The following is a 26,761-nucleotide window of genomic DNA, read 5'->3' as shown; positions in this document are numbered from 1 at the left end:
TGTGGTGCCACACTGCTTTAAGAAATCAACAATCATTCCTGTTCCCAAAAAAGTACAGCCTAGTTGTCTTAATGATTATTGTCCCGTAGCCTTAACGTCAGTCGTAATGAAAACATTTGAACGCTTGATTCTACAATTCCTAAAAACCTGCATTCCTCCATCTTTTGATCCCTTTCAGTTCGCCTATAGAGCTAACAGATCAGTTGAAGATGCCATTAGCATAGGTCTCTACCACATCCTCAGACATCTCGAAAATCCTAACAGCTATTCCAGGATCCTTTTCATTGACTACAGCTAGCTCTGCATTCAACACAATAGTACCATCAAAACCATATTTTAAACTTGAAGACCTCTCGCTGCCTGAATCAATTTGTGCATGGATCCAAAATTTTCTAAGATGCAGACCACAAGTTGTTAAAGTTGGTGACCTCACTCCCTCCACATGCATTCTCAACATAGGCACCCCACAGAGATGTGTTCTATCCCCACTGTTGTACTCACTATTCACACATGACTGTGCAACTCAAAATGAATGCAACACCATGGTCAAGTTTGCCGACGATACAACTCTAGAAGGGCTGATTACGAACAGTGATGAGTCAAAATATAGGGAAGAAGTACATGAACTTGTCAGCTGGTGTGATCAAAACAACTTAGAACTCAACGTATCAAAAACCAAAGAATTATTTCTAGATTCCAGGAAGACCAGATCTGACCCCTTACCACTTGTCACTGAAGACAAGCAAGTAGATGATCGTCAGCGACTTTAAATTTCTCGGACTGATCATTTCCAACGATTTGAAATGGGAGAAAAATACGGAAAAAATTGTTAAGAAAGCACAACAGCGCCTGTACTTTCTTCGGTGCCTCAAAAAGTTTGGAATTAAAAAGAAATCATGGTTGATTTCTGCCAAGCAGTCATTGAAAGTGTGCTAACCTTCGCTATTACTGTTTGGTACGGAAACATTTCCAAGGCCCTGAGTGAGGAGACCTAATGAAGCGGAAGAGGAAGTTCATTTTAAATGAAAGGTCCAGAGACCGAGAAAGAATGGCAGCGGCTGACAGTGGAGAGTTTGAATCCGGGTATTTCCAAACAGAATGGATCCGAAGCTGATCGTAGAGAGTGAGATGGGATATAGAGGTGAAGGCTGCCATCATATTTATCATATAAGCGAGGTTTCTAACAAAATTAGTGCAGCTATTTATGTGCAGTGTGGTTTGAATTACGCAGGTTCTATATGTCTCTCTTATTTCAAACCATACCGAAAAGATGTCAGCTACGTTTGTGAAATTGCATGTCTCAGATAAACAAATTATACATTTTGCATCAGTCTACTACACTAAAGGTCCAAGTCAGCAAAATACAAATTAGTTTCGAGCATTAAATTGTTCAAAAGAAAGATGGATCGTTGGAGGAGATTTTGATTCCCCCCTGGGATAGTGATTGTCAGATAGTATCTCATCATGATTTTGTTGAAAATATTGTTGATTCATTATTACATTTACTTAACGATGGGAGGATTACAGGTATCCCAGATGTGGCTCATCATAGAGCATCGGCACTTGACCTAACCTTCATATCACTATTTCTAACTTTATCAGTACAGTGGGATAATGGCAATGATCCACAAAGCAGTGATCACATGCCAGTCACACAGCCTTTTAAGGAAAGTACCATATATTTCAATACAGCGGAGAAGATGAAATCCCCAAATCTGATTCTCAAGATGGAAACTGGGAAACATTTAGAAACTATTTTATGAACATTTCTGAAAGTGAAATATTTTGTGAATATTCAGATGTATTTTATAATTACTTTTAAAAATAAAAGTCAGTTATTGGAGCTGCTGAAATAGCTATTCCCAAAAAACGTTCAAAGAAGAGTGATACTTTTTCTGGAAATGTTTGATGGAATAATATGTGTGTGGAGGCTGTAAATGCAAAGAAATTAGCATACCTAACGTGGTTAAGACTTAGAAAGGTACCAGATAATGATGTAAAAGAAGCCGCTCATAAAGAAATGTGCTTCGCAAAAATCTACGTTAATAAAGTCATAGCCCAAGAAAAAAGACAGAACTGGTGACAGTTCAGTTTGAATGAAGTATCTGACCATAAGGATATGAAAAAAGTGTGGGCCAAAATGAAAGAAATCAAATCAGGCTTGGTACTGCAAGACTATCCTATTAAAACAAAGGATAAAGAGTTTCTGTCCTCTCAAGAGAAGGCTGAGGAATTTATATGTATTCTGAAACAGGTAGTGTGGATAGTTTGTCAGATAAACAAAAGACATTAAGAGAGGAAGAAGAAATCCATGACAAATATAGAGATCCCACCACACAAAATGATAATACAATCAACTCAGCAATAACTTTTCAGGAGGAAAAGAAATCTGTTTGTTGAGTAACAAAAATAGTCAGTTCATAAGGATGTAGTATCTTACACCAGCCATTTACCAGAAAACTGGATAATTACATACATTTTTTCAAAAGTGTTGGGAATGACAAATCCCTGCGGTATCAAAAACTTTCATTTCCATATAATAAACTTTCATTGAGTTACTCCTGTATTAAAACAGGGTAAACTTCAAACAGAAGCTTCAAGGTATAGACCAATTTCAGTTACCTCCCACATTGGGAAAGTCATGGAGAGAATTGTAAATATTACAATTGTATATTACTGTTACAAAAATAACAATTCCATCAGCTCAAACTGGATTTCGGAAAGGAAGATCTACAACTGGTCATCTGACCTGTCACACTACACAAATCAAAAAAGTTTTCCAAGCGAAAAAGTATCTTTGTGTCCTCCTTCAATCTTACCAAAGCTTATGACCTGAGTGTGGCATAGCAGAATGTTATATAAGCTGAACAATTGGTCTGTCTGGTCACGTTTATGACTATGTTAAATCCTTTTGATTTACATGATATGGCAACTTGTGTACTGGTGCCACCTGTCCCTTCCTTGGGAGTAAACAAAAGCAAATGTCAACTTATGTGCTTCTGACATAACAAAAGGAGAATGTCCACATATGATAGCACCATCTGTCAAAATTGAATTAGAAGAAAATTTTGATAATCATTTAAAAGTTTACACAGATGGCTCAATTTTGGACGATAGCAGTGCTGGATCTGCTTTTGTGATTCATGGCCCAAAAACAGAAATGTCATATTATTTAGGTAAGGGACATTGAATTTTTACAGCTGAGTTGGTGGCCATCCTTATGGCCTTAAATCATATTGATCAAATGCCAGTGATGATAAGTAATACCATATTTTGTTTTGATTCTCAGTCAGTCTTAAAAAGTTTGCTCCTTTTTGAGAATAATCAGAGATAAAATTTATTGTTTGAAATTATATATTTATTACACTCCCTATTTATGAAAGGTGCAAATGTTGATCATTGGATACCATCCCATACTGGATTGCTTTATTACAACCAAGCAGACAGTGCAGCAAAAAGGGGAGCAAAGAATTACATAGATAGTTTAAAAGTATATTGCCTATTGCTATACAAGGAAATAAGTAATATACTGTCAAGAGACTTCTATAGGTGCTTTCATTCAACTCTGAAACCTCGTCAGTGGACTCTCTCAGACTTTGGTCTGATTTGCAGACTGATTCTAACTTTAATTTTCAGACTATATTGCATAATTCATTACTGACCAGGTACTGCTCTAAAGTCAATTGTATTTGTATTTGTATTTCTTTTTATCACGACAGATTTCTGTATGTGAAATTCGGGCTGCTGTCCCCAGGGAGAGCGCATCGCTATTTTTTCCTGCTTGCATTTTTTGTATTTGTTTTTCCTATCGAAGTGAATTTTTCTACAGAATTTTGCCAGGAACAACCCTTTTGTTGCCGTGGGTTCTTTTACGTGCGTTAAGTGCATGCTGCATACAGGACTTCGGTTTATCGTCTCATCCAAATGACTAGCATCCAGACCACCACTCTAGGTCTAGTGGAGGGGGGGAAAATATCAGCGGCTGAGCCGTGATTCGAACCAGCGCACTCAGATCTCTTGCTTCCTAGGCATACGCTTTACCTCTAGGCCAACACTCTAGCAATTGCATATGCTTCAGTAATATGACAATGAAGCATATGATTTTTGACTGATTTGGTGAAGCCTTACCTGCATGAGAGTATGTCCTCACAAGTGACTGAAAACTGATGTTTTTGACTTTTTGCATTCATCATCAGTTGTTTTGTTTGTTAGATTAATGACTTCTCTTTTACGAAGTCCATTAAGTAATTTTCTGTAATTGTATTTAGATATTTTTTTCAAATTTCATCTCCTCCCTCCCTCCACCCTCCCTCCCCCCCTCCCCGCAGCCCCCCACCTCCCATATACCCAGTTACCCCCAACTCACATTCATCCCCAACCCTCCTAAATGATTATACCTAAATGCATACATTAATTCTCTAACAAAATGTCTTCAGTCACTGATATGTGTGACGGGACATCAAACAAAATTCTCATCTACTTTTTCTGTTACTAATTTCATCCGTGATTAAGGCACTTTTGTATATAAGGTGCAGGATTAAGGCCAAAGTAAATGTTGTAGTCAGAAAATTATGGCACTTTAATTAATCTGTTTTATAATTATATTTTTGGTTTTTGCATTGCAGAGAAAAGCCGTACCTTGGCTCACATGTCCCGGATCTTTTTATTCCGTCAGCTGTGTAGTAGAAAACAAAGGTTGGAGAATGTTGTTGCTTCCCTTGGACTGCCACTCCAGGTGGGGGACTACCTGCTGCTTCCTGAGCTGGAATCCTATAGTCAGACATTGAGTGCAGTGTTCACAAAGCATGGATGATGAACATTGTGTATGTGGGTATAAACTGGATACATGAGTGTGTACATGGAGAGTGGGAATGAGGGGAGTTGTTAAGGGTGTGTGCTCTTTGCATGTGTTTCATGATGTGTGATTATATGCTTGCAGACATTTGGATGTGTACTGAGTTTGTTGTATGTATTAAAATGTGCTTTTCAAGTATGCATCATGTGTGTTAAGAATGGCACAATGTTGAGAATATAGAAATATTTGTGTGTTCTTGAAAAAGTGGGAAAGTGAGCCAGGCAAACAGGATGATGTTACATCTTCTTTTATCATGCTGATGCAGGTGGTCAGAATCTTGGCATTTAAAAAAAAAAAAAACCTGGTTTTTTTGTGTGTTTTTTTTCTTTTGGTTAAAAGAAAAATCTGCTCTGTTGTAGATCACTTCACTAAGACAAATGATATAGGCATGTTAAGACTGCTTTTTCTTGGAACATGATCCTCTGAAATACCAAATGTCCTCCAGATTTTTAGACTGAAGGCCATGATAGCTCTCAGATTTTAGGCTTGTAAGGAACACATACTGTTCTTTCTGTTGTGTGTGTATGTGTATTTGTATATTCATGTGATTGTGTGTGTGCACATAGTCTGATGCATGTAACTTGTAAGTTTCTGAAAGCTGGGCAAATACAAAACCCATTTTCCTGGTGATGTGGTCTTGTGAATTTTCCACAGACTTGCTCAACTGGGCAAGTGAAAAAAAAAGAAGAAAAAATGTTAATGTTCACCCATATATATGAATATATATAGTGTTATCATTGAACTGGTCATTAACACTTTTTTACAGCATGGCATAGATAGGAGTCAATAGTCTTCAGACATGATGATTCTCTGATCCTCTGAAATCTAGCTTCTTAAACCAAAAAAGTCTTTGAGTAGAACTGCCCCAGTGCAACAGTTTTACCACTTCAAAAACTCTCCTGACACAGTTCTTTCTGTGTAGTCTATCTATCTATTCGACTTAAGTCTCGTCAGTGTGGCAGTGGGTAAGTCGTGAAGCGACAGGTAGATGTGACCATTGGCTGTCATCACAAACCTGCACATAGGCGCCCTTTGGACAAGTGGTCACTTTTATTTGAAAAGACAGTCCAGAGTGGTGTGACATCTCTGCTGAACTTGTCAACACAACGCAGGGACAGAGTACACTGGCACACTCTTACAAGAAAAGTGTTACAGAGATGAAGAGGGGCGCTGCAATAAGGCTCAGGCAGCCACAGAACGTGGCCACAGAGCAGCATCTGTCCTTGCAGAATCAGCAGACTTTCAGTGTCCTGTGTGCTCAAGGCTGCAAATCCAGATTCAGCCTGCAGGGTCACTCACGTTTGCATAGATAGCTACACGGTCATGTCTTCCTTGAAACCAAGCGACAACCATTATCATTATAATATCATCAGTTCAGGAGTGGTTTATTAATATTTGATTGATTTTTTTGTTACAGAAATAAATCTTTTCTGTCATCAGAGGTATTTAACTATTCACTTTGATTTTTCTGAAAAAAGTGGTTTTTTGTTGTTGTTTTTTTCTTTTTCTTTTTTCTTTCCAATTCTTTTGTTTATAGTTTATTCCTTATTTTTTTTCCCTTTTTATACTGTCATGTATGATTAGTTCATAAAATAGTTGAATGCATCCACAGAAGATTTACAATGAGTAAGTGTACAAATATAATTTGTTGTATATTCCGAAAACACTCTAGCACCAAAACATTTCAGTTTCAAGTAACTTCAAACTGTATATAGCTGTATAAACTAATAAAGTGAAAGGGTTGCTTAATTGGTTACTCATGCACATTTCATTTTCTTTTTTTTCAATATTTGCTTCCTTTTACCAAAATTACTGTACATCAAAACACGCCTTGTGTCTCAGAAAAAATAGTGTTGGGTATTATTTTAGAACACACACACACACACACACACACACACACACACACACACACACACACACATGTATATATATCATTGTATGTCTATATATATATATTAATATTGTCATACTATGATTATCACTGTTGTTTCTTATTCATATTTTAGATTTAGAAGGGATAACTTATTGTCACATTGTCAAAGGACTCAGTTGTTTATTCCAATTGTCTGGGTTATCTTTTTCAGAAGGGAACACACAGAGATTTTCTTCTCCTTTCTTGTAGACTTCCTTTCTCCTCTGATCTTGTTAGAGTGGAGGTTACTGTTACTTAGGTAGGTGTCAGCAATTGCAGCTGATACCCATTTGTGACTGATTTTCCTGCTTTTAACTTTCATTCAATTGCTTCACATTTTTACCTAGCTTCAAACACAACAGGAAACAGACTGCAGTCTGGAATCAGAAAGGTACTGCAGTCTGGAATCAGAAAGGTACTGCTATAATTGTAACCAGTCAGAATCATAACTATTTGCTGTGTGTTTTACTGTGAGCAATGAACTAGCCATGCTGCAAGCATGCTTGCACTGAAATTGCACAACAAAGCTGAGTGACGTCTGTGCTCATCCAGTTTCATTGATTCTGGGGAAAGTTGACCTGTTCTGGGAATGGTTCATTGCACTATTGAATATGCACCTGTTGGGGTTCAGGGTGATAATAGATGTTATCTGAGTATTTTAAAGTGTTAGGTTGTATGGAAATCAATGTAAGTAAGTTGCAACATCATTGAACCGCTTGTTCACAAATGTGACTGACTAAATTTGAAACACATCGTTTTGTTTTGGTTCATTTATTGAGGCATGTGAAAGGGGGTATGTCTTTAGGTGTGATATGCTTCTGCATCAACTTGGTGTGTGTCTGTGTATCTGTGTGTCTGTGTCTGTGCCTGTGTGGAAGTTTCTCTATGTGTGGAGGGGGTAGAGGTGTAAGGGAGAGTGAAAACTGTAGTGAAATCAGAAAATATTCCTTGCTGAGCATACAAATCTTTGATAGCCTTTTTCTTTTTCTTCTGTTTTCTTTTTTCTTTTTATTTAACATCCTGCCTTTGTTGGCCTTTGGGAACCATCTCAACGCCAACTGCCCTGAAACCCTCTTGGCTGAGAGAGTGGGAATGTAACTTGGGCAAGACACTCTCCACTATAATCTAATTCTAGCCCAAATAGTTGGTACAGCAGTTGCCTCCTCTACTGTTCTGATGATCACAGTCAGACGCAACTATCACACAATACATATAAAGGGGAGAGCATTATGAGCTGAGCGTCCATAATTATTATGAAATATCATTTTCCAGACCAACAATTTCTCTGGTGATGGCCCTTTTTAATCAACAAAATGATACAATCATGTTGGCATTTTGACTGTTTCAGCACAAAAGGAACTGGACTGCCTGCTGAGCATGGAGTATGTTCGATCAGGGCTTAATTACTCATGTGTACATCAATCTGTGTGACATTGTTTGCTGCTGTCTGGCCATCTGTCACCAGGCTGTCACCAGCATCATGTTACTAACATTCAAGTTCTTTAGGAAACTGAACAGATCCTGACATATATGCGCACCTGAACTAAAAAATATGTATATTGGAAACTAGAAATGTATTTTCTCAAGCTGAAGTGGACAGTTTGACAGAATTTTAAAAATCCATTTACTACAGTTTTCTTAAGTTGGTATATGTTGCCACAAAAACAAAAACAAAGTTTTACTGACGTTGCTGGGAAACTTTTGTTGTGTACAAAAATATAATGAAACAGTCATTCGGTTTTGATCCTCATTCACAGAGAAAACAACTGAAGCCATTGCTCTGAATATGTTGGCAAAACCACAACAACAAAAACAACAGTTTAATTACACATACTTAACCGTGACCCAACTAGTGCAGACTCCGGCAGGGGTCTGACATTCCTGTCCTGTGCAAACTACTATCCGCCTATGCGGAGCAGACGAAACTACGGCCGATAACCTCCCGGAAGTAGGTAACCTCCCCTTTGTCCCGCTGGTTATCGCCCTCTTTTTCCGGCAGCCATCATGACTCCTGTACCTGTGCTCTTCATACGGCTAAGTTTTTTCGTATTTTCTGTCTGTCTGTCGATTCTCTGGCGTTCTTGTTTGTGGTCAAATTATGTCTCCAACCAGCTCACATAATTATGTAGCTCGATTGGGGAATCGTGCTAAAATTAAGGCGCGATCGCAATCGATTCGCTGACACTCTGGGCCCTCTACTACTGGCCCTCTAAACAACGCCAACCCGCCGCCTTCTCCACTTCCTCCGCTCCCTCCGGTCGACTCCAGACCTCCGCCACCTCCTCTGGTGACTTCTAGAGGTTTGTGGTCACACACTCAGGTCAGTGTTACCTTTCATGTCATTTTTATCGATCCGCGAACTCACTCGACGCGATCCGCGTTTTCTCGGCCCTGCCAGTCGGCAGTGTACGAGTCGATCTCCTCTATCTCTTTACCATACCCACAGTTGCACCAATGGAATGGCCACAATCCCTTGGGGACAACAACAACAACAAAGGCAGCTTGTCTTGGATCCGCACGTTAGACTGGGCCCTATGTGCGATGCGTCCGTGGTGGCGGCCGTGACATCGGATCACGCGACCCCCCACGCGGCTTGCCTCGACCGTCTCGGATCCAATAGCGACCGAGGCGTGTAGGGATGCCCTCCCCTGGTGTAGGGAGGAAGGTGGACCACTAGGGGACACGCTTGCCCATACGCGTGCACCCCCCTCCTTGTCCGGATCACCCGATCCAAGGGAGGCAACCCCTGCTTCGGCACCCTTGTCGGTGACTGCCGCAGTTATTTCCCTTGCACCGGCACTGCTCCTCGCCTTCAGTGCGAGCGTGTGCACGGTCCTACCAAGCTATGCGGTGATGACCCCATTTGCCACACCGCCGAGTGCTGCTGTTTCCCATCCACTAATGGTGTCTCAGCAAGCTACTCAACTAAACAATCAGCAACTCATCGCTAAACTTGCTGCAGCAATTATGCACCACTCTGCCTTCTGGTGCGGCGCCTTGCGCCCACAGAGCAGGTACGTGCACGCCCCATTGGAACTTTGGCAGTGTTGGATTCTTCTGCCCCATTGCCTAACTCTGCTGTTTCCCAGACTGATATTGGCACTTCCACGTTGGAGTACCTCTTATATCATGTCATATATCAATATCAAGGCGTGCAAGCCTGACAAGGCCTTTTACCCGCTTGAAGTGGGGAAGAAAAAGAGAGTCCCCACGTATGTCTGTTGCATTTTTCAACATTGAGTGCGCAGTGCCTGAAAAATCAGAAAATATGTAAATGAGTTTTGTTTTTAAGTTTTCACAATGAATATCAAGATAATTCTTAAATGTATTAATAACTCGATCCTGCCTCTCGGCAGTGCTCGGGCCGATCTTGTCTATCACTTTATCCGTCAACACACAACTGACAACCGAACGTCGGTCCTCTCGCAGGAGCTATTCGCGAGATTGGACCGCCGTTCAGCAACAGGGGGATGCACCCATAACACTGGATTACGGCGCCGTCATGCTACATGCCCCGACCGTCTCGCGTCCGATGGCGACCGATTCGGGTTGGGATGCCCACGGCACAAAGGGACATTATAATTATTCCCCTTGCGCTCGTTTTCACCTGTGTCGGTTACGGTGGCATCGAACCACGGACTCTCACACACAACATGACACTCCTCCCTGTTCAGCGAGGACACGTCGCACAAGGGGGATATGTGCTCTAAAGACACCTTCCTTTTCGACGATTTTCGGCGCCAAGGGAGGCAACTCCACATTTGTAACCTAGGCGCTTGAAGCTGTGGTTAGTTTCGCCGACACAGCACATCACTCCTGCCCCCCGTGCTGTCCACCAACGATGTTTTCTTTCGGTTTCTCATTGGGTCCTCATGCCCAGTCAGGGACTTTACACATCTTTGCATAGCAACTGCACTTTTCTTGCTGTTTCTCAGGCTATTGGCCACAGGAAATGCATCACAATATTTCCCCTTCTATCCATTTGATTTATTATCACAAGCAACAATCACGAAATATATATATATATATACATATTAAAAAAAAAAAAAAAAAAAAAAAAAAAAAAATCTATATATATGTATATATATATACATATATATATATATATATATATACACACACACATATTTACATATATACGAGATATATTGCTACATTCAGACACATTCTGCTTTCACTTATAGATGCGTACTTACCCATCGGTATACACATGTGTATGTGCTTATGGGATAAGCTCAGACGACTTTCATATTAACATGTACAATTATATTTCTATCTCTGTTCATTGACATCTATTCATTGAGATTCCCTACATAGCAACATAGGCACACTTGCATTTGCGGCCTTCTGTTCACAATGCCCAGAACTCTCTGCCTCTACGTACTGGCACTTTATTCATATGCGTATGTACATCTCATATGTAGGTGCATGGACAGATTCCTTTCCATTGATGATTATGCACACTTACCCACTTACTTGGGTATATCTGTGCACGCTACATGTATGCTTATACAGCCGCTTATTTCTTGTGTTTCGATCTCTTGTCATTGGCATACTTCTGACATCATCACTTGAGCTGATGGAAGTTTTTATTCCCTCGGCACATATATGTATTCATTGTCATAAATTCATCCCTACCTTGCTTTTGGAGGACGACTGCACTCACAAAAATAAAATAAAATAATAATAGCCTCATTCACGCCTGAATGTATGCTCCTTCACATTTCAGTAGGGGTTGGTCCTTTGGGATCCACACACACCCCCTTCACACCCACAGGGCTAAGAATGCCTCTCTTGGTGCAAGGACGGACAAGGCAACCCAACTCATTTGCCTGCAACAATCACCCATAAGGCTGGAGATGCACAAGGAAGGATGAGGCAGTCCAACTTAGAGGTGCCACTCTGGACACACATGCCTTTCATTCCTTCCAAGTTTGTAAGGCATCCCTTCTTTCTCCCCTTGCCTAAAACAACCCTTGGTTTGCACCACTGTGATTGTGACAAAAGCTCCACACAGGCCCTACATCCTAGCCAGCCTTCCCATGAAGAGGTGTCTATCCTGCCTTACAAGTTTTAGCGGACCCAAAAACTGCCCACTGGGCAGGAGACAATCACCCTCAGCCCATCTCTTCTACTCCTCTCTAGTAGCAGAAGGCCTGGGTCATAATTGTTTTACTCTACATTTGGGAGAAAGGCATATTGACGAGGACGGATGCGTCCCACAAAGCACAACGAACCGTCCATTAGCCACAGGGGTGTACCTTTCTGCCCACTCATACCAGCACGGCAGATGCCGCATTCAAGCACATCAGTTCACCCCATCACCTTGCTTGAACACAAATCCAGCATCAACGTCTCAAACAATTGGCATTTGAAAGCACTTTCTGCACTTAGTCTCCCCTGCCCGATCCTTTCGGCCTCTACACACAACCACTGCTGTGGTTACAGATGGCCATTCCTCCTCAAGCACTGTCTTTCCAATGAGACACTTCCAGAGGTTTCTAGCCTAGGCAGGCTATCCCATCATGGAGCCCCAGCCTTCGGTCAAGGGCCTGTCAGAGGATGACTTTGTTGTCACTTCGGAAGCAAGCACCATGTCTTTCTGACACACGGTTGCACCACAAGACCCCGTCAACTCTTTCCGGCTTCCTTACATTGCAACATAATCTGCATGGTGAACACCTTCGTCCCTGAAGCACACAGCAGCTGTTTCCTGATTTACCCATGCTGATTGGTGTCCTTCTAGGAACAGTATATGATAATCAGTCGTGTACGACAGTCTCCATCAGAACAGCAGAGGAGGCATCTGCTGTCCAGTCTATTCGGGCTGGAATTCGATTATACAATTTATAGTAGAGAGTGTTTTGCCCAAGTTGCATCCCCGGTCCCTCAATCAAGAGGGCCTTAGGACTCATCATTGGGACGGTTCAAAAAGGCTACCTAGGCCTAAGGCTACAGCACTAAGTCCCAGTGCAATTTGACTTCTAGTCTGAGAGACATAGTCATTCATGAAAGACTAAGCTGCAAATGATTTCCCTTTGCAATTAAGAAACCACTGATAATACAGCTCTCACCTTGCAGTTGGCCATACTAAAAACGTATGTCAGATCAGTGCCTTGATGTCAATAGCCAGTACAACACATCTTGAGCCACTTACCTCCCTGCCCCGCCCTGCTCCATCCCAGACTCAGTGCGCACCACTCACAGCCAGAGGCCTGTCATGGATCCGGTCCCCTTTCTCACTAAAGAACCTTCAGCAAAAATTTTCCCCATGGAAGCCCTCTTCCATTTGGGAATTCCACCACAGAATGAGACTCAGTGGCCTGTGGGCACATGAAATGCACTTCCACAGCCTGATCCAACCCAGCCATTGACTGCCGACAACTTTCTGCAGGTTACTCCAACATGCCACACTCAGGCAGAGAAGCCACCAAGCCTTCCGTATGTCCCTTCGTGATGGTACCTACCTGGGCAATTACACAACCCTGTCCCAGAGACACCAGGGACATCAAGTCTTTTGTTGCTAAATGTCTGCCATTCTGTGCATAGGCAACATACCAGTGCTGTCATTTTTTGACAACGTCAAAAAAGGGGGGAGGGGCAGAGGGGGGGGAGTGCCCATCGCCTATCAGCTCGCATGGAGGAGCTCCACAGATCTGGCTGTCATGCCTGAGGCAGGCCCAACACGGTGACCTACCTCTGTCTCATGCCACAGTTTCCTTCAAACACAAAAACCACTTCCACTATCGGCCCACAAATCCGTTGTGGAATCATCAGATCAAACCACATGCGCACCTCCTTGCATTGACGCTCATCCGTGCTCATCCGCTCAGCTGTGGTCCACAGACCTCCCCCACAATACAGCTGTGGACCTCTGTCTTCTTTACCCGCACTAATGTCCTTAGGCGACACAGTACACTCTACTTTCGTCAAATTCTACTTGAGGGACACCTATCGCCTTAGGGATAATGACTCTTCGACTTCTACCAGAGAGATGTCGCACGCCTGCGGGTTGATGGCGCAAGAGCCATCGCTTCTGTGGTAGCTGCACAACAGACCATCACAGCACACAGACAGTAGAACAGGTGAGCCCTCCACCTTGTCGCGCTATTCTGCACTAGTTGGGTCACGGTTAAGTATGTGTAATTAAAAGGAAATTTTCTATCTAAAATTACGTTTAAATAACATACTTACCGTGACCCAAATTCAAGACCCTCCCGTCCTCCCCGCTTCCTGTTCTCCCTGCTTGCTGCGCTGGTGATGGCATATTGCCGTCAAAAGAGGGCGATAACCAGCGGGACAAAGGGGAGGTTACCTACTTCCGGGAGGTTATCGGCCGTAGTTTCGTCTGCTCCGCATAGGCGGATAGTAGTTTGCACAGGACAGGAATGTCAGACCCCTGCCGGAGTCTGCACTAGTTGGGTCACGGTAAGTATGTTATTTAAACGTAATTTTAGATAGAAAATTTCCTTACACACACACACACACACACACACACACAGCAAAAAACAAAAGGAAGGTGGGGTGGGGAGCCAAATATTGCATACTCAAGAAGAAAGAGCTGATATTTACAAGACAATGGGAAAATGAAGTGAAGCTTTCAACAAAGATCTGTGGACAGCCTGGAACTGAAAGAGCTGGAGAAACCTGTGGCATCCGCTTGCACAAAGTGAACATTATGGAATAGGCCAGTCATTTTGTAAACCTGATCAAAACTGTATCTGATGTCACTGAAGACAGGCAGCACACGCTGTTACAGTGGAAAGAACTCCTCACAATCAGGTCATACGTTACACCTGCTGTGTTCTTATGTATCCAGTATTGTGATCTTGGCGGAAATATAAGGAGAATGAGAGTGATGAACTGGATAACATCAGGTTGATGGTTTAGGAAATAAAGATAATCACCCACTGAATTTAGATGTGCCTGTGTGTTCATTTTGTACAAAGTAAAACAGTGATTGTTTGCCTTCTGTTCCATTTTAGTTTTCTCTGCCAGAAGACCTGACACTTATGAGAGCTTACAGGATGCTGTCTTGGCTGTGCAGTCAGGGTCCATGAGTTTTGGACAAGCCTTTGCCAAGTTTAGCATTCCAAAGTCAACAATAGTAAAAATGCAGCACCAAGAAAAGGAAGATAGATCCTAAGAGGGATAGGAAAATTGGTGTCCTGTATGAGGTGGAGTAAATGGTGGTTAAAGAAAGTGACATCAGCAGCAGTGCACAGAGGATTCCCTATCACAAAGTAGCATATTTTTATCCAAGGAGGAAAGTTGGCTGAAAACCTAGGCTTGAACACCTACTTGAGTTTTAGAGATGATTTTCTGGGACTTCTTACTGGTGAGGTATTAAAAACAGATTCCCAGAAATTAGTCTCAGGGTGGCAGAAATGTTAATCCATATAGTGATACGGATGATGAAACAAAGGTGTGGGCCGCCACTTCACAGACCAAACATTTGGGATCTAATAGACAATCGGGAGCTGAAGGAAAAGCCTCATTTGACACTGGAATGCCATTGAATTAGAAACAGGCATGGTATTTCAGAAAGAACCTGGATAGATGGTTGCCCAGAAGGCACCAGGTCATTGTCAACCAAAATATAGCAGAACAGGACAATATCATGGTCATGGTGACTTAATGCAGCAGGACAGGCTCATCCACCAATGATGTTGGTGAAGGGGAAGACACCAAAGTATTTTATGCTTTTATTACCTTTGATGCTCCCCTTCAAAACCTATGGACATATCAGAAAAGTGGATGGTTTAACTCACTCTGGACGAAGGGCCCCAATTGAGGCCCTACTGTTTACAACTGTTTCAGATGAAGGACCCCAATTGGGATTTCAAATTAGTTTTGAATTTTTGGAGTGGCACATAATTTGCATAATGACGTTACAAGTTAAGAATATCTTAACTGTCGTTTTCACTCTCCAAGGACCCTGATCGGGACTTAAGATAGTTTTAAATTTTGGGAGTGACATATAATTTGCATAATGATGTTATAAGCTAAGAATATCTTGACTGTCCTTTCCACTGTCCACTGCGACCAGTAAATACATTGGGTGTTGCTCGCAAGCAGGAGAGTTATTTTTGCGGTGACTGACTGGTTCACACGAACAGTGCGTGTCAGCAATGGCATCTGACCCAGTTTTGTCTCAGTCACAAGGCAGACAACAGAATTAGATGGAGGGGCCATATCGTATCTGAATTTAATCTGTTTCAAACTCTGTATGCTTTCCTGGATTCGTTTACAAGTCATCAGTGTGTGCAAATTTCAAACAAAATATATGGGTACTTTCTTCATTTCACTGAATGGTAGCATAAGAAGGGAGGACATTTTATAATTTTTGTCCCCAACTAACTTGTTGTGTTACTGATAAGTTTGGAAGTTTTCAGTTCATAAATTCTAACATTTGTTTTTTTGTGATTGTGTTTCTTACCTAACCATACAAATAGGTAGTCTATGGGGAAAGTCAGGGGAGCTAACTGGCAGTACTAGGTGAGATAAAATGTTTTTCCAACACTGTGAGCCAGAATGCCTTCAGCTTATCATAGATGGGCATTCATCCCATGAAGTTCTAGACCTCCTGGAGATGGCTCAAAATGAAAACATTCACATCATAAGCCTTCCTCCCCACACCACCCATTATCTACATGTACTGGACATGATGGTGTTTGCCCCAATGAAGAAAGCATACAACACCTTGTGTACTGACTTCTTGGGCCAGAGTTCACAGCATAATTATGGTCAATAAAACCAGCTGGTTCAAACTTTTCCCTTAGGCCTGGCAGTCAACGATTAGGCCTGTATTCGAAAAAATGCCTTGTTGCCAGTGGACTGGACCCATTCAATCATGAAGCAGTAGCAATAATGGTGTTCATGCCAAGTGAAGTCACAAACCCTCACCTCACTGCCGGACTTTCAGCCAGTCTCAGATTGCCTTCCTTTTTTTGTTGGGATTGAGATGGGTTTGATGTTCTATGGCTGTGATTCCAATAAAAACATTTAGATGGATTTTGTATTCATCAGTAAACATCGATAGACTGTGATGGTGTCAGCTAGTTTATTAAAAATTTAGCCACACCAATCCTGCAAGCTGATTCATGGACCCCAAGACCCATTTTCAACTGGCATTGAGTGGATCAGTCACAAGTGTGCTCAACTACCATACAGTCCGATTTTCTGCTTGTTTGAAATTTAAGGCAGATTAGCTGTTGTAGATTTTAATTAGGTTTTCTTTGAAAAAAAAAAAAATTTGGCAGGGTTTGTGTATTAATTTTATAATAATGTTGAACCAGTGTACAGACCTGGCTGGAGAGTGCTTGTTGGCAGCCATTGTCCCAGACAGGCAACGGGTATAGCCTGGTGGGTAAAGGGTGGACAGGTTGACATATGTGCAGACTGTATATACACACACACAAGATCAAACACACTTGTTAAAGATCCTGTAATCCATATCAGCATTTGGTAGGTTATGGAAAAAAGAACAAACCCATCATGCACACCCCCAAAAACAAAGTATTGCTGCCTACATAGCGGGGTAAATAAACAAAACGGTCATAAACATAAAATGTTATATGTCTGTTTATGTGTACATGACTGAAACCTGATTGAATGACACAGGAAATGAATGACCAAATTGCAGCTGTCAGTTGGTTCTACCCTGTTGTGCAAATGACTCCATGTTTGTAAAGTGCTTAGAGCTTGATCTTTGACCGAGGCTAGGCGCTATATAAGTATCCATATCATCATCATTGTAGCAGAAATCTTTGCTAATCAATATTCTTTTTACTTTTTTTTTTTCTTTTTTTTTTTAAATGTTGTTAAGCTTCCACTTATTTTGAAGAACTTGAAAGGATGACGAAAAAAGGCTGTGTTCTGCCACCTATGTGTACATGTATATTGTACTCATGGTGTCAAAGTTTTTTTACATAGTTCTTAGTGTTCAGAAAAGAAGAAAAATAAGGCATGGTTCTGGGAAGTGCCCTCTCCCCAGGTTGAAAGCAGCCCCAATTTCATGTAGAGAATTTTGTTGGAATAAATTTGATACATTAAAATGTGGTGTTGTGTAGTGCAGTGCAATAAAAAATACTTTTTTGTGTGTGTGAGTGTTCTTTGTGAAAGCATAGTTCTGTTATTTAGTGCTCTGGATGGCATCCAATTTCCTAAGTTCAGTTCTCTAATGGGAGTTCAGTTCTCTTTATTGGGTTCTATTGACTGAGTTATGTTCTTGGTTGGGAGTTTAATTCTCCTCATGGAGTTAAGTTACCTGCAAGGAGTTCAGTTCTTTTTTCTGGAGTTCAGTTCTTCTGATGTAATTCTATTTACTGACTTCAGTTCTCTGCATGGAGTTCAGTTCCGTGCATGAAGTAATATTTACTTATGGGTTCAGTTCTACGTTGGAAGCCATGTTATCTGCATAGAGTTCGGTTATCTACATGGAGTTCAGTACTCTGTATGGAATTAAGTTCTCTGTGTAGATTTCATCTATCTACATTGAGTTCTTTACATGGAGTTAAATTCTTTTTGTGGATTTGAAATCTGTGCATGGTGTTTATATATCTTTATTGAGTTCTGTTATCATTTTGGAGTTCAGTTCTTTGACAGAATTAATATCTGATGAAGTTCAGTTTTCTGACCAAATTAATTTATCCATAATAATTCATATGCTCATAATATGAACGAGAATAAAGACCTACATTTACACAGCTTGACTGCCCCATCTTTAGCTTGTTGTAAGAAAATTTAATCTTAAGATCATGCATTGATCATTTTATCTTTGAAGCACCTAATATTATACATATTTTACTTACCAGTGTTTGAAAACATGATTCATTTCTAATCTGATTGTGTGGTGTGTGTGCATGCATGCATGTGAATGTGTGTGTGTCTGTGTGTGTTTAGAGAGAAAGAACACTAAATCCAAGACCATATATCTTTGTTTTCCATAAAAAGTGGAAGAAGCATAAAATATCAGTCTTTGTTTAGATTGTAACTTTAAAAATGATTTGCGCTAGTGGTGGGGTTTGGGTTGTGGGGGAGGGTGAGTGTTAGGGAGTTGGGTTGTGAGTTTCAAAATATCTGATTAATGCTCATGTTAGCCATCTATATATATTTAGATACACGATCAGATAAAAATTTACAACAACAACAAAGCAAACGTATGGGAGTGAAGCTGTGTAAATGTGGGTCTTTGTTCCCTTTCATATGATGAGGTCTGCTCAAAAAACATGTGACTTTGACCCCCATCCCACACCATTACTGTATGAGTCTTCAGATGTTGTTCTGCCAGCACTAACAAAAATTATAAATGATTCTTTAATTTCTGATGTCCTCCCTGATGTATACAAAACTGCTTGTTAAGCCCCATCTAAAGAAAACCACTCTGGATCACAATGACCTCAAAAGGTTTTTGCCCTGTATCCAACCTTGATTTTGTGTATGAGAAAATTGTTATATCCCAGCTTTCAGACCATTTGGCATCAAACAAACTCTTCTCTTCCTTCCAGTCAGCATATAGATCTACCCACAGCACTGAAACTGCTTTGTTGAAAGTGGTTAATAACTTTTTTTAATGTTTGTTGACAAAGGCAGACTGTGTTGACCTTGCTTGATCTGTTGGCTGTGTTTGACACTAGAGACCACAGTATAGTTCTTTCCAAGTTGGAACATGTATTTGGGATTCATTCAGCAGTTCTGAATTGGTTTTCTTCATACCTGTCCAACTGCTTCCAGATTCTTTGTTAACAGCTTTCAGTCTGATCAGCCCTGATTTCTGATGGTGTGCCATAAGACTCTGTCCCTGTTCTGTTTGTTCTGTATTACTACTCCTCTTTCTAATGTAATTTCTGGTCATTCTGTTTTTCACCACTCTTTTGTTGATGACACTCAACTACAGAAGTCTGCAGAACCAAGTTAAAGTGACAGTCTGATTCAGTCAATTGAAGACTGCTTTCTTGATGTTAAATCCTGGATGACATTCAGCAAACTCTGCCCAAATGATGACAAAACTGAAGCTATGATTATTTCCTGTTTCAGAATGTCCACATCTGTCTCTTTCATTGAGCTTGTGGTTGGTGATGCCACAGTTCTGTTTTCCACATTTTTCCTCATTAGTAATGTCCGTACTCCTCTATACACTGACTCCCTGTTGAGGCAAGAATTGAATACAATGTTGCGTGTCTCTGCTTTTCAGCTTTCCATGCCACTGGACCTACCTAATTTTGTGACTTCCTCAAGAAATCTCCACATTTCTTCTGACAGTTACTGTCTGAAAATTCCTGGTGTCAATACAAGAACCTATGGTGAATGTTCTTTCCTCTTTGCTGCTCCTCATGTCTGGAACAACCTTCAGCATCATATTCGTTCATCTGACTCCTTGTCTGCCTTTCACTCTTCACTGAAAATAAATCTTTTCAAAACCTGTCAGTCATCACTCTGTTTCCTACTTCTCCAACACTTGCTAACTCACTTTGCATTTATGAGGAATGAGAGAAGGGGGGAGGGAGAGAGGAAGAGAGTAGTTATGAGTGATTCATGTAATTTGTTCTTTCATATAAAGTGCCCTGAGCTCTTAGAAAGGTCACAATATATATATATATATATATATATATATACATATATATCTGTATATATATCTGTATATCTATCTATATATGTGTGTGTGTGTGTGTATTTATGAATGTATATGAATAATGTCTATGTACATGTATATACATATGATGAATGATAAATCCAAGCCCAGGTGTCTTCAAGCTTGGCTTTCCTTTAAAGAAGTGATAGAAGCGTGATCTGTTTACACTCACACACGCACACACACACACACACACACACACATATATATTTGTATTTGTTTGTATTTGTGTTTCTTTTTATCACAACAGATTTCTCTGTGTGAAATTCGGGCTGCTCTCAGGGAGAGCACGTCGCTACACTACAGCACCACCCATTTTTTTTTGTATTTTTTCCTGTGTTTTTCCTATTGAAGTGGATTTTTCTACAGAATTTTGCCAGAAACAACCCTTTTGTTGCCGTGGGTTCTTTTATGTGCGCTAAGTGTATGCTGCACATGGGACCTCGGCTTATCATTTCATCCAAATGATTAGCGCCCAGACTAGTACTCAAGGTCCAGTGGAGGGGGAGAAAATATCGGTTGAGCCATGATTCGAACCAGCGTGCTCAGATTTTCTCGCTTCCTAGGCAGACACGTTACCTCTAGGCCATCACTCCAGATATATATATATATATATATATTTATGAACTAGCAAAAATATTTTTTTGAAACACTTTATTACTGTTTATTTACAGTCAACTTTGTAGAAAAGCAAAAAGAACTGGAAACAGCCATATCGACCATTCATCAGAGTAAAACACTCACAAGAAAAAACATTGAAAAAAACAAACACTAAAAAAACAGGAATGATTTGACTGAAGAAAAAGACAAAGGAACACACAAACATGCACAAAAGAAAGAAAAAAAATCCCAACAAAATAGACAAGAAAAAAAAAGAAAAAAAAACTCCAATTGTGCATTGAAATACTACCTTGTACATGAAATGATGAAACTATTATTTTTAGATATAACTGTTCAGCATACACATGCTTTGACAAATACAGTACCATGTCAAACTGATGCAAATTAGGCATGCCTGTTTGTTCTGTTTGTCCAAATTTCCTGTGACACAGTGAAAAGAAGCCCAGCCAAGTCGACCCTGCTCTAGTCGATCATCAAATTCCGTTATCGCCTACAAGCGATGGCTCATTCCTTCTGGCAAGGTTGTCGAAGCCATCTTTTCAGGTTTTATGCTCTGCCTCATCTAGTGCTTTTTTGTTTTTGTTTTTAATCATGTTTATTTGGCCTGTTTTCTTGCAAACGGCTTGTCTTTATAACCTTTGTGTTATCTCTGATGTCAGTTCATTTCTGCCCCCCCTCAAATCACTACTTTCTTTGTTTCTCACTCACAGTCACTCCTCTCTTTCCTTTCTCTTGGGCCTCAGCACTCTTGGGTAAACTTGTACAGTTCAGTATGCCTCACATGCCACCTTGCAATGTTTGGAACCTTAAGGCTGGGTTAGCACTTCCTCGGGAGCCTGTCCCAGACCCAGAGCCCATGGTTTTTCCCTTATCGGACTGCAGTGATGCATCTTTGGACGTGGATTGTGGAGACAGCACTCCACCCACAAAATCAATGGTGAAGGAGACGGAGGATAAACAGTGTTGGGCACCACCTCCCAAGTTGTCCCAGCGGAAGGAGGGATTCCTGGGGAGCAGCAAATCTACTGTGGGTAGTGTGGACATGGGGCTGGACACTTCCTCATAAGGGAATTTCATGTCCACCGTCTATCTCAAACAGTGCACTGAAAAGGCTCTCAGTAGGGGTGTTGCTTCCTCCCATCCTTCCTCTCATGCCAAGTCCCCTCTCCCACCTCCCTTAAAGTGGGGGTAGCCCTGGCATCAGGGAGGCAGCTCTCCTTTGCCCTCCCTGGGCCAAGTCACCCCGGTATCTCCATGGGAGGGGATACTAGTTGCGTGGCCCTAACCTGTACATTGGGCTTCCGCTGGGGGAGGCCCATGCTTGTCAGGCTGTTGGCCTGTCAGTCTACCAATAACCAATTTGGTGTCATATACTGTACCATGTCAAACTGATGCAAACTAGGCCTATCGGTTTGCTCTGCTTGGCCAAATTTCGCGCGGCTAACAGTGAAAAGACAACCCATCTTGCCCGGTCCGCTCTTAGCCAATCAAACGCCTCTAAAAGCTATAAGTGCTGAATCATTCCTTTGGCCAAGGCTCTCCACACCATCTTGTCAGGTTTATGCTCTGTCTCGTCTTGCGCTTTTTTTGGCTATTAAGCGTATTCATTTGGCCTGATTTTGCTGCATGCGGCTTGTGTTTATTGTATTCTTACATTCTGTGTACTCAATTCGACTCGGCCCCCTCAAATCGTTCGTTTTTCTCTACCTCTAAGTTGATCCTGTCTTTCCTTTCTCTGTTGGGGATTGGATTTTCACTGGGTCCCTAAGCGCGGGCACCATGCCTTGTATGCCATCCCACGAAGGGAGGAATCGTGATGCTGGGATTGAGACCCGGCAAGAGACTCTCCCAGGTCTGGAGCTCATGATTCCTTCCGATAGGGAACGTGGCGATGCGTCTTTAGACGCTGATCGTGGAGGCAACACTTGTACCAGTAAAACGGTCATGAAGGGGACCGGGGGGAAAGGGGTACGAGCGTCTTCTCCCGAGGTGTCCCGACGCGCAGCAGGGAGAGGGGGGGTGGCAAGTCCTCTCTTGGCGGTGGGGACTTGCGGCTAGGCGTGAACTCCCAAGGGGAGGCCGCGCCGGCCGTTGCCTGGGTCCCACTCGGAGACGGCCCTCAGGGGCCCCATTGTTGTTCTCCCTCCTCTGCCAACCCCCCTCCCCCACCTCCTCCTGGGGGAGAGAAAATTTTGATTCCGGGAGGGGGGTTGGGGGAGGGGGGGGACCTCTACTTTGCCCCACCCCGGGAAACCACCCCCGTTTTTTCCCCCCCGGGAGGGGATTTTAGGCGCATGGCCAACCCCGTCTGCAGGTTTTTCCCCTATCCCGCGGGTTTCCCCCGTGGGGGGGCCCCAGGTGTCAGGGGAGTTCCCGGGAAATCACCCTTTTCGTTTCTGGCAGGACTGACAACCCCAAATTTAAAATGACCTCCCCCCGGGAAATTGGCCAGGTTTTTTTTCCCCTTATGGGGAATCAAAGGGACCCGGACCCCTTTGGGGGTTTGGGGGCACAGGATGGTGGTGCCCCCTGGTTTGGTTTTCCCCCTTCTAGCCCTTTTGGGGGGCACCCATGGGGCACAAAGGGGTTTTGGGGGGACCAGGGGGCCCCCCTGCTGCCCCCCGGGCCCCCCCAGTAATTCAAGGGTGAACAAAACTTCCCCCAAAAAGTGGGATGACTTTTGTTTGGGAGGGAAAACTCCTCGACCAAAAATTTCCACTCAGTCTACAAACAACCTCTGTCAACCCCCATACAACGGCCCCCTGTCAGGACCCATGGTGTGAGGGGCCCCCTTGGCCCCGGAAAACCCCCATTCCCCTCCCCGCCCCTTTCCCAACCCGGGGGAAAGAGTAGGTTTTTGTTCCCCCCACAGATCCCTTGTTCCCCCCTTGCATCAGGGGGGCCCCCATGGAAGGTGTTTCACCCACCCTCCCAAGCATGGTTGGGACCAAAGGTCCCCAAAGCTCCCCACCCCCTTAGGGTAAAAGGGCATTTTCAGGGTGCCCGCCATGCCCCGCTCAGGTCGTCCCCGCTCATCCCCCTGGGCTGACCAAAAGCACAAGGACCCCCCGGGGTACATCCACTTGGAAAGGCACCCCCGCAGGGATTTGGGTGCGAAAAAAGAGTGGGAGCCCCCCTTTTTCGGATGGGGGGAAAGAACAAGAAATGACCCCTCTTTTCCCCCCTCCCGGGGGACAGATTGGGGCCCCGCCCCCCCTCGGCCCCCCCTGAACCAAACTCGGGGTTTGCCGAGCTCGAAAAAATGAACCCCCCCCAATTGGGTCACGCATGCCGAATTATCCCTAGGTACATTTTTTACCCTTACCCCCCTTTTGGGGCCCTTTTAACTCCCAATCCCAAAACCACCCCAAAGGGTCAAGTGCCCGAAATGATGCGGAATGGCTTAAAAAAGCCCCGCCCCCCCCTGTCCCCCCGGGGGGCTGCTTTTATCCCCCCTCGGGGAGGAAGTTTCCCCCTCTGCCCTGGGCGTTTTTCCCCGGGCCCAAATTTTAAAGATTCCTCCAAGGGGGGGTGGGTTTTTACAACAGGACCACCCCCCTACGGAACGGGAACCCCTTCCCCGGAAAAGGTGTTGGTCTCACGCGCACCCCTTCCCCTTTTAGTTTTCTCTTTTTTTAAAACATTAGAGAGTGGGAAGATTTGGGCCCCCGGGTGCCCCCCTTTGAGGTTTCCCCAGCCCTTTTTCCTTTTTCGACGGTTTTTCCCCCACAGGCCCAAAGAGTTTTTAAAACGCGTCCTTTAAACAGGCACGGGGTCCCCCTTCCCCTGCCCATGGGCCCCCTTTGGGCGGGGCCCGAGGGTTTAAACCCCTTTTTGGGAGTAGGTAGATCTTTGGGTTTAAAGGCAGCTGCAGACACCTCCCGGCCTTTTCCTTTTTAAAACTGTGCCCGTCGGGAAAGATGCCCTTCTCCGCCCCTTAAATTCCAGTAGAGGAGAGGGCTGCCGTCAGGCCATCCCCCGCGCAGCAATCCCCTTCACCAGATGGCCCCCTTTTGTCGCCCAGGCAGAGACAAACAAGGAGGTTGGGGCCCCATTTTTACCCCAAACCCCCCTGGGGGGTACGGTTCTATGCCTTGAAGAGAAAAGCCACCCGGGCCCATCCATATCCCCGGCCCCCAAAACCAAATTTAAAACGGTTTGCCCCAAAAATCAGCGGAGGGGAATAAACCCCCTATTCCCTTCCCAAACCGACCCCGGGCCCTGGGCCCAAGGGCCCGAAGGGAGCACCCCCCAAAGACTGGGACCGATTTTACACGCCCGTCTTAGCCCCCCAAATAGGAAAAATTGGTCCCCGGGAAAGCCCCATCATTGGGTGCTCTGGGATAACGATGGATTGTGTCAGTGCTGAGTTGGGGGAAAATGTGCCCTTTGGGGGGGGGGGACCGCCCCCCCCTAAAAATCCACCCCCTCCTCCTTTTTTGCCCCGCTCGGCGGAGCAGGAGAGATCTTAAGAAGAGATATGCACCCATCCCCTTTTGGGGGGGATATTCAACCCCTCGGACCCGGGGGGGGGGTTTTTATGGCCCGGGTTTTTCGTGATTAAAGGTCTCAAAAGGGTGGAGACCCCTCTTTGGGTTGTCCCCCCCAACAAATTCCCCCCAAAAATCAAAAATTAAAAAATGGAAAACAGGCACAGTTTTTGGGACCATTAAACAGGGGATTTTGGGGGTTTCCCCTAATCGATCTGAAAGATGCTTATTTCATATCCTCCCATCCGGATCCGTCCCGGGACCCGAGGGGTTTTTGGGGGGAGGGAAAGGTGTTAGTTTTTTGGCCCCTTTCCCTTTGGGTTTTCCCCTTCCCCCCCCTGTTACCAAGGGGGTGCGGGAATTTGGGGTCCATATCCCGGGGGAATCAAATTTTTTTGTGTGTGTACCTGGAGACTGGTTATCCCACCCTTTTCAGGTCCGTTCCCATAATTGAACCCAAATTTAGAAACCCTTTTCTCCCCCGGCTGGGCTTCCCCACGAAAACCCGTAAAAGGATCGTTCCCAAAACGTCCCTTTTACTTTTTTTTGGGGGAAACTGGGCAGCGGTCCCTGATAGTCCCCTTTTCCCAAAGAATCGCTGGGAACCCTTGGCAGGCCTTCCCCGCACTTGCGCCGTTCCCCCAAAGCAAAAAAATGCGGGGCACTTTCTTCCCTCCCGGGGATTAGGAGTCCATGGCCCCCTCTCTTTCCCCCCGGGGGGGTTCTCAAGGCCCCCCCTTAGAGGGGACTGAGGTTTTGGGGGTTCCCCGACACTAGCCCCTGGGTTTCCCCGATTTCTGGCGAGTGGTTCCCCGAGGTGAATCAGGTGGCTAAACCCCCCCCCTCTTCGGAACAGGGGGGGGCCCATAGCCCCAATACTTTCAGGTGGCAATTCACAACCCCCTCCCCCCAGGCCCGGGGGAACCCCCAAAGTACTCACTCCATGAACAGGGGGCTTTTGGGCCCCAGGGGCCCAGCCACATCAATGTTCGGAACGGAGGGAGTTTTTTGCAAGGCTTCCTGCACTTCATGGGGGAGGGCCCCTGGGAAGACCCCTCCGCTTGTTCTCCGGACAATACACAGTCCCGGAAAGTTAGGTGAACAAAAAGGGGGGGGACGCACTCGGGAACTTCTCCCCGTGGGCCAAAGGGTGCCTCCCTTGGGGCCAAAGAAAGGGATTTCAAAATTTTTGAGAGAAAAAAGAGGGAAACCAACATCTTGGGGAGTTCGCAGGTTCCCAAAAGTGTCAT

The 26,761-nt window shown here is 43.7% G+C and overlaps 1 protein-coding gene across 1 annotated transcript in view; it reads left to right on the top strand.

The window, feature by feature from the left end:
* The window catches only part of LOC143296629 (uncharacterized), a 141,329-nt gene extending 130,495 nt beyond the window's left edge, over nt 1-10,834 (top strand). Inside the window, exon 11 of the mRNA XM_076608659.1 lies at nt 4,626-10,834. Coding sequence (XP_076464774.1) covers nt 4,626-4,813 — 188 coding nt within the window. The 3' untranslated portion in view covers nt 4,814-10,834. The remainder of the gene's footprint in view (nt 1-4,625) is intronic.
* The last annotated feature ends 15,927 nt before the right edge of the window (nt 10,835-26,761 follow it).

This window comes from Babylonia areolata, chromosome 21 (assembly GCF_041734735.1).
Source record: "Babylonia areolata isolate BAREFJ2019XMU chromosome 21, ASM4173473v1, whole genome shotgun sequence".
Taxonomy (NCBI): Eukaryota; Metazoa; Mollusca; class Gastropoda; order Neogastropoda; family Buccinidae; genus Babylonia; species Babylonia areolata.
The sequence above is the reverse complement of the archived record's forward strand: the minus strand, read 5'-3'. Positions and strand labels throughout refer to the sequence as shown.